At 42.8% G+C, this 8,150-nt stretch overlaps 1 protein-coding gene across 2 annotated transcripts; it reads right to left on the bottom strand.

Annotated features, from left to right (window-relative positions):
• Positions 1–3,823: 3,823 nt before the first annotated feature.
• On the bottom strand, positions 3,824–7,797 carry klhl31 (kelch-like family member 31). Of its 2 annotated transcripts, none has more exons than XM_086168654.1 (3): positions 7,658–7,797; positions 5,540–6,745; positions 3,824–5,453 (listed from the first exon to the last, which is right to left on the bottom strand). In XM_086168654.1, exons 2-3 carry the CDS (start codon positions 6,712–6,714, stop codon positions 4,721–4,723), a joined length of 1,908 nt encoding a protein of 635 aa, XP_086024780.1. In that variant the 5' UTR covers positions 6,715–6,745; positions 7,658–7,797; the 3' UTR covers positions 3,824–4,720. The 2 variants fall into 2 exon arrangements, with proteins under 2 accessions (XP_086024780.1, XP_086024790.1); XM_086168664.1 differs by having other exon boundaries at positions 5,540–6,742; positions 7,658–7,772.
• Positions 7,798–8,150: the final 353 nt, after the last annotated feature.

Here is an 8,150-nt window from a genome sequence, read left to right as displayed (position 1 = left end):
TCAGGATGGCACGGGCCGCTGTCTCCCTGAGCCAGCCTCTGGGGAGCATTGGCCAGAGTCTCCCTAAGCCGGTCTCAAGCTTGGATAAATGCAGAGGGTTGCGTCAGGAAGGGCACCAGGCATAAAATTTTTGGCAAAACCGAACATGCGAATCAAACCTAATAACCAGTTCACACCGGATCGGCCTAGGCCCGGGTTAACAACGATCGCTGTTGGTACTGATGACCTACAGGGAACCGATGGAAACTGGGCTATTGTAGGTCAAAGAAGGTGAGGAGAAAGGCATGTTAGGAAGCAGAGAGAGAAGAGGAAAGGCAAGAGTCTGGAACTGAGAGAAGGGACTTTGAATATTGGGACTAAGACAGGAAAAGGTAGAGAGTTGATCGACATGATGCAGTAAAGGAAAGTGTATACTGTGTGTCCAGGAGACCAGGTGGAAAGGCAGTAAGGCTAGAAGCTTAGGAGCAGGCTTTAAGTTTTACTATTATGGTACTGACAAGAAGAGAAATGTGGTAGGCGTTATCTTGAGGGATGAGTTTTTTGGGAATGTCTGGAGGTGAAAAGAATGTCAGATAGACTTATGAGTCTGAAACTGGAAATTTAAGGTGTGATGCTCAATGTAGTTAGTGGCTATGCCCCGCAGGTGGAGTGTGACTTTGAGGAGAAGTTCTGGAATGAGTTAGATGAAGTGATGCAGAACATCCCCAGAGATGAGAGAATGCTAACTGGTGCAGACTTCATTGGACATGTTGGTGCAGGCAATTGAGGAGATGACGAAGTGATGGGTTAATTTGGTATACACGATTGGAACGCAGAGAAACAGATGGTGTTAAATTTTGCAAAAAGGATGTAAATGGCTGTGGTGAACTCTTCTTTCCAGAAAAGACAGGAACATAGGGTAACTTAAAAGAGTGGAGGTAGGAGCATGCAGGTAGACTACCATCTTGTATAGATGAGGTAATATGAAGGAGATCAGTGACTGCAAACTATAAGTAGGTGAGAGTGTAGCCAGACAGCATGGAATGGTTGTTTGTTGGATGACTCTGGTGACAAGGAAGATCAAGAACATAAAGGCAGAGCAGAGGACAAAGAGGTGGAAGCTGAAAGGGGAGGAGTGTTGTATGGTTTTCAGGGAGGAGTTGAGAAAGGCTCTGGGTGGTCAGGGAGAGCTTTCAGATGATTGGACAACTACAGCTAGTGTTATCAGGAAGACAGGTAGAAGAGTACTTGGTGTGTCATGTGAAAGGAAAGTAGATAAGGGGACTTGGTGGTGGAATGAGGAAGTGCAGGAGTATATACAGAGAAAGCGGTTAGCAAAGGAGAAGTGGGAAACGGTCTGAGGAGACATGAGTCTCTTCAGACTCATATCTGAAGAGAACAGACAGGAGGACAGGGAGATACAACGCACGGTAAAGATAGAGGTAGCAAAGGCAAAACAAAGGGCATACGATGACTTGCAAGCTCGGTTGGACAGCAAGGAGGTAGAGAATGATCTATACAGGTTGGCGAAACAGAGAGATAGAGATGGAAAGGATGTACCATAGGTCCGGGTGATTAAGGATAGAGAGGGAAACATATTGACAGATGCTAGAAGAGTGATGGGAAGATGGAAAGAGTACTTTGAAGAGGTGATGAATGTGGAAAATGAAAGAGAGGCAAGGGTAGATGAGGTTACTATTGTAGACCACAAAGAAGCAGAGATTAGTAAAAGTGAAGTGAGGAAGGCATTGAAGAGGATGAAGAGTGTAAAGGCAGATGGTCCTGATGATATACCTGCGGAGGTGTGGAAGTGTCTAGGTGAGGCAACGGTAGAGTTTCTGGCCAGATTATTCCACAGGATCTTAGAGCATGAGAAGATGCCTGAAGAATGGAGACAAAGTGTGATCGTGCCTATTTTTAAGAATAAGGGGGATGTGCAGAATTGCGGCATCTATAGTGGGATAAAGTTGATGAGCCATACAAAGAAGTTATTGGAAAGAGCTGTGGAAACTAGACAGAGCAGAAGTCAGCATTTGAAACAGCAGTATGGCTTCATGCCAAGAAAGAGTACTACAGATGCAGTATTTGCTTTGAGAATGCTAATAGAGAAGTACAGAGATGGCCAGAGGGAGTTGCATTGTGCTTTTTTAGACCTAGAAATAGCATATGACAGGGTGCCAAGAGAGGAACTCTGGTATCATATGAGGAAATCTGGAGTGGCAGAGAAGTATGTTAGACTGGTGAAGGACATGTAAGATAGCTGTGAGACAGTGGTGCGGTGTGCGGTAGGTGTAACAGAGAAGTTCAAGGTGGAGGTGGGACTCCATCAGGGATCAGCTCTGACTCCCTTCTTGTTTGCAGTGGTGATGGACAAGCTGACAGATGAGGTTAGACAGGAATCTCCATGGACCATAATGTTTGCAGATGACATGGTCATCTGTAGTGGGAGGAGGGAACAGGATGATGAAAATGGAGGCGGAGATGTGCACTGGAAAGGAGAGGAATGAAGGTTGGTTGCAGCAATACGGCATATATGTGTGTGAATGAGAGGAACCCGAGTGGAACGGTGTGGCTACAGGGAGTGTAGATCAAGAAGTTGGAGGATTTCAGGTACTTGGGGTCAACAGTCCAGAGCAACGGATAGTGTGGAAAAAAGATGAAGAGACAGGTTCAAGCAGGTTGGAATTGGTGGATAAAAGTGTCAGGGTTACTATGTGATAGACGGCTTTCAGACAGAATGAAAGGAAAGGTGTACAAGACAGTGGTGAGACCAGCAATGCTGTATGGTTTAGAAACAGTGACATTGACAAAAAGATCGGAGGCAGAGCTAGGGGTCACAGAGATTAAGATGTCAAGGTTCTCTTAGGGTGTGACCAGGATGGATAGGATCAGGAATGAGTCTTGTCAGAGGAACAGCACATGTTACATGTTTTAGAGATAAGGTCAGAGAGGCCAGACTGAGATGGTTTTGGTTAGGGTTTACAGAGGAGGAATAGTGAATATATTGGTAGAAGGATGCCAAAGTTGGAACTGTCAGGCAGGAAGCCGAGATAAAGACCCAAGAGAAGATTTATGGATGTGGTTAAAGAGGAAGTGGTGAAGATAGGTTGCGTGAGGAAGGATAGATAGAAGAGGATACGGAGAATAATGTTAGTTGGAGGAGGTCGGTTCACCATGGCTACCCCTGACGAGAAAGCCGAAAGGAAAAGATAAGGAAGACACATTAAGGATTTTCTTTTAAGCCAAACCACCAACATGTTAACTAAATCTAAAAAAAACATAAGTTACTGAAATGGACTAGAAATATCAAATAGTAAAAGATTAGCAACCTTATTAAACAAATGATCTCCAACTGAACATATATGCTTTCAAACACAATTGGTAACAGCGATGGCAGTGTGCTTGCTCTGAGACGGTACCCACAGTTCAGGCCCAAGAAAGCAAATCTGAGGCACATGACCATTACACATATTGATTCAAAGGGAAATCTGATATGAACTTAAGAAGACTACATCACATGTCCTTTCTGGTAGAAAAAAAATTTGGATGGATGCTTGTGTGGTCAAGTTAGCAGAAGGTAACTGTAAAATTCAGGCCACTTATTTATGTTCTGATACCACTTGCAGTCATGCAAATGTTGTATAGTGTTGAGTGCCCTTTTAAATAAGTGGACAATGGAGTCAGACCAATTTATTCTATGGACAAAGTAACGTAATGTGTAAAAGCAAAATGCTAATTCAAAATTATGAAAAAACCAAACCACAAAAACAGATTTAAGAAAACATGCTAAAATATTGTTTAACAACAATGACACATATTGAATAAATAACCACAGCAAACTGGCTAATATGTCATCTCTTTAATTTAAAAACACAGAAACAAACACAATCATGAGCAGTCAGGGAAATCGTAAATTTTGACCTCCAAGAGAGCTCAGGCTGTAACCATTATTCTCAAGGTGTATTTGTCTTATTTTTTTCTTTAACAAAATACGTCCAAACAATTCGGTTGTTGACATTCCAGCGTTGTCCCCACTGAACCTGTTTCACTCCCACCGATACAGTATCACGACGTTTTAACTGTCAGTACATGACAGTTTGAAGTTAAATGCAGCCACATAGTGCAGTTTATGTTAAAAGATGCAAGATGGTCACCTTCCACTGGCAGGTGTTGGCTTTTTGCTCCTACTTGTTCTGTTCAAGTATATGTTAATCACAGTTGCCACAGTCAATACAAATAGGACTGACACAATAGCCATTACCATTAATATTTGTGTAGTATCAAGCATCACAGTATAATTAATGTCATGGTATTGAGTAAAAAAGCTTATATGATTTTGAATACAATGTACCTTATGTTTGAGCTTTAGAGAACATTTTACATGCTACAGAAAAAGGGCTAATCAAGTCACAACATCTGAATTGGCCCCCAAAAGAATTTCTTTCAAAAAATAATGAAATTGGTATGATGTACTTTGGCATGCCAAGTTTGTCTTTATCTTATTTATGTCTATACGTGTTATCTCATATTCATGAGATTCATCTCAATACATTACATTTCTAGAGTTTCAATGTGTTTGAAATTCTGATGTCTTTTTTTTTTGCAAAACTAAGGAAGTTGATGACCATTTCAGGTGATTATTTGATCTCTCAGAAAAAGACCACCAGCAGATTTTAAAACTGAGATTTATGTAACAGACAACCTAGGCATGTAAACAACATCATCAATTTGATCTTAATCCTCATATACTGACTGGTGCAGAAGAAACTGAACTGGCTCTTGACTCTCGCGTTTTCTTTGTGGGTATGGTGACAACACAGCAAGAAATGCCGACTGTCGCCTCTGGCAATTCGTCATCGTCAGTCCATTCATTAAGATCAGGGTTGTAAACCTGAATGCATTTTTTGTATTTCTTCTCCCCTTCATTCCAACCCCCGAGGACATAGACCTTGTTGTTCACAATGGAGACGCCAGCCGTGCTCACGCCTGTGTGAAGAGGTGTACAGTAGCTCCACTGGCCATTGTGAGGGTTGTAAGATTCTACAGCCAGGACATCCACTCTCTCTCCACGACCTCCCAACTGACTACCGCCAAAGACGTAGGCCCGGTCTCCCACCGTGGCAGCACAGTGCCAACCTCGAGGTGAGCTCAGGCTGCTTTTATCCTGCCAGCTATCAGTGGAGGGGTCATAAGAGCACACAGCTCTCGAGTAAGCATTGTTAATGTAGCCTCCAGTTACAAGGATCTTGCCATCAATAACTGTGCTGGCATGGCAGCAGCGGGGGACCTCCATTGGTGCTTTCATTTGCCACTGGTTGGAGGATGGCACATAGCACTCCATTGATGCCTGAACACCATCAGCGTTTCTTCCTCCGACAGCAAATAAAAGGCCATTGAAGGTGTTGAGGCTGAAGTGCGTGCGACGTTGAATCATGTTATTCAGATGAATCCAAGTGTTGAAGCGGGGGTCATACCTGGAATTTATGGAATGGATTCGAAATTATTTTCCGCACAAATTAACATGGCAAAACAAGTTAGAACAGTGACTTTTTCTTCTTACCTGCAGAAGTTGCTGACTGCATGTTTAGCCTGGTTCCTTGCATCATTCTGGTCCTCTCCTCCTGCCACATACAGGAAGCCATCTAGAACTGCCACACACTGATTAAAGCTTTTGGCTGGCATTTCTGTCAACTTATTCCACACATTATCAACATCCCTGTAGAGAACATCTTTGCTGAGAGATTTCTCAGTCAAGGCAGGGCGGCCACCAACAGTGAGGATCACTTTGAGACCACCGCGCACTTTTGTTCTGCGTGACTGAAGGATATTCTGTTGGTATGGCAGCAGATGGTAATTCATGGCGTCAACAAGGAGACGGTGGCACTCAGAGTCTTGCATCATTCTCGGCACACTCTGGACATGATTTACCAAGTCTTGGGCAGAGATTGTGCCAAAGCGGATATGCGTTAGGAGATCTGCTGCAAACTTCAACCTCTTCTCATCAAAGTCCAACCATTTCATTGCGATCTGGAAAGCTGTGATCTCAGAAGGGAGCTGCAGGGAATCATCAGAGAGGAAATCGCAAATCTGCTCATAAGTGAGCTTCAGGAACTGCTCCATCTCAGAGAACTCAATAAAGTTCTCCCTCATAAACTTCTGCGCCGCCTCTTTGGTTTCTTTAAGGTCATAGGCATCAGCAATATTTGCGACATACATGCAGTTCTCAACACTAAGCTCCTGCATGAGGAAATCACTGCACATCTTCACCAAGGTACCGATTTGCAGGAGCATTGCTGCGGCAATAGTACTGCCAATACTGTACAGTGACAGAGTGAGCTTTCCAGAGTATGCATATGTAATTGCTGTGGCCAAGCCGACTGGTGCGAGGTCATTGAGGTCAATCTTCTGGAGGGTTGAATCCTTCTTTAGTATGTTACGAATGTACTCACTGCAAGAGGCCATGACAACTTTGTGGACGTCAAATGACTTGGACTTGGTGGCGACTGTCAGGTCACAGAGGAAGCTCTCATGCCGCATAGTGCTCAAACCCTCCAGGAGATTGGGGGCGTACAAAGAATCTGTAACTTCAGTTGAAATGCAGCTGAAACCATTTCCTCCCTCTAACAGAGTGTTGAGCCCGTTGATCTTGTTGATGGGACTGTCCTCAACCATAATGGTCATTTCATTTATGTCTCCTTTACTCTTTTTAGTTGCCTTGTTCTTTTTTGGTGCCATGGCTGCAGCAGGAGTACACAGCCCAGATCTTCTGAAAACATAGTTGGAGTATGATTATAGATAGAATAGAGTTATTTTTTAGTACACCAAAATGAGCGCAGGCGACATAGTAAATATTCAGGAAATAAAACTACTAATAGGAGCTTCAGCTTTAACCTCGCCTAAACAAAACATGATCTAATTCAAATGAGGGAGATGTGCATCCTTTAAAAGGCATATTGTCAAAAATACGACATTGTAAAAAAGTGCCCGATTGAATCATCAAATTAGCATCTACTGATCCTCGGCTTTGCACATTGATAGACCTTTCATTGTCTGTCACATTCTTGGTTTCAGAAGTAATGCCATTCACTTGTACATCTAACTTGTTGGGCTATGTGAAAGACTTTTTCCAACATTCTGAAGTCAATAAATTTTCACTGGGCACAACCAGACACTGACACCTCCAAAGCATGTGCTGTGCCAGGTGATGCTGGAGTGAGTGAGTAGTTAACATGGCCCTCTTTGCATCTGTCACATTTTATCAGCAGCATGTCCAGGAATAGCACCATTAGACAGCTCAACCATGACGTTCCTTTTATAGACGTGGAGACATGAGCTGCAGGCCTCATGTGGCCTCTCAATGTTTAACTTCGAATTAAAGCAAACATAATGATTGATCAGGCTATTTATGAGAATGAGCCAGTGAACAACATGGTTAAAAAACTGAAATGTTAAATATCAAACTGCACTTCAGACCATCCTGTCAGGGTTGTGCAACCACAAGGTAAACAAGTCAATCACAAAAAACTTTAAACAAGTGATCTACCTTCTGAGACCGAAATCAGAAAAAAAAAAATCAGATTGTCAGTTTCTTTGAAACAGAAATTGTCCGATTTACCGCAGCTACCTGCCTTTTGAAAAGTATATTGCAAAGAGTAAAGCTTGGAATACTTTTACGTACCCGACAAACGATGTTAAGGCTGGGAAAGAGGGAACTTGTGCCTCCAGTTACTGGAGCAGGAGAGAGAGACCAGCAGTTTGTGCTTCTGAAAGAGAAATTCAGTAAACTCCTCCTCTTGGGAAGTAAGTGCCAATCACATATTGTGCAATCCATGTGGCTGAGGACGACCCCTCTCCACGAAATGTCCCACAATAGCTTCCTGTAAGCTGATGTCAACACAGACATGTGGACATCTACTGTCAGGAAAGGATTATTTTATACTCACTGGTAAGCCGGGGAAGCCTGTTTTCTCAAACAAATCACCCAAACAAAGTTTCCCTCTTGACAAGTTTATTTTTTAAATTATTATTTGTATAAGCTGCATTGTCTTCAGTGATGGACATGGAGGGTAAAGCAATAGATGGCTTTTTCATATTCATAGAAGACTGAGCACATTTTTCAATAATTATCTGATGACCATAATGTGTAACATCACAGATGCTCTGGAAGCCAA

This window comes from Fistularia commersonii, chromosome 2 (genome assembly GCF_037954325.1).
Source record: "Fistularia commersonii isolate RoL2024-O1a breed Wild chromosome 2, RoL_Fcom_v1.0, whole genome shotgun sequence".
Lineage (NCBI taxonomy): Eukaryota > Metazoa > Chordata > Actinopteri > Syngnathiformes > Fistulariidae > Fistularia > Fistularia commersonii.
This window is presented reverse-complemented; position numbering and strand designations above follow the sequence as displayed.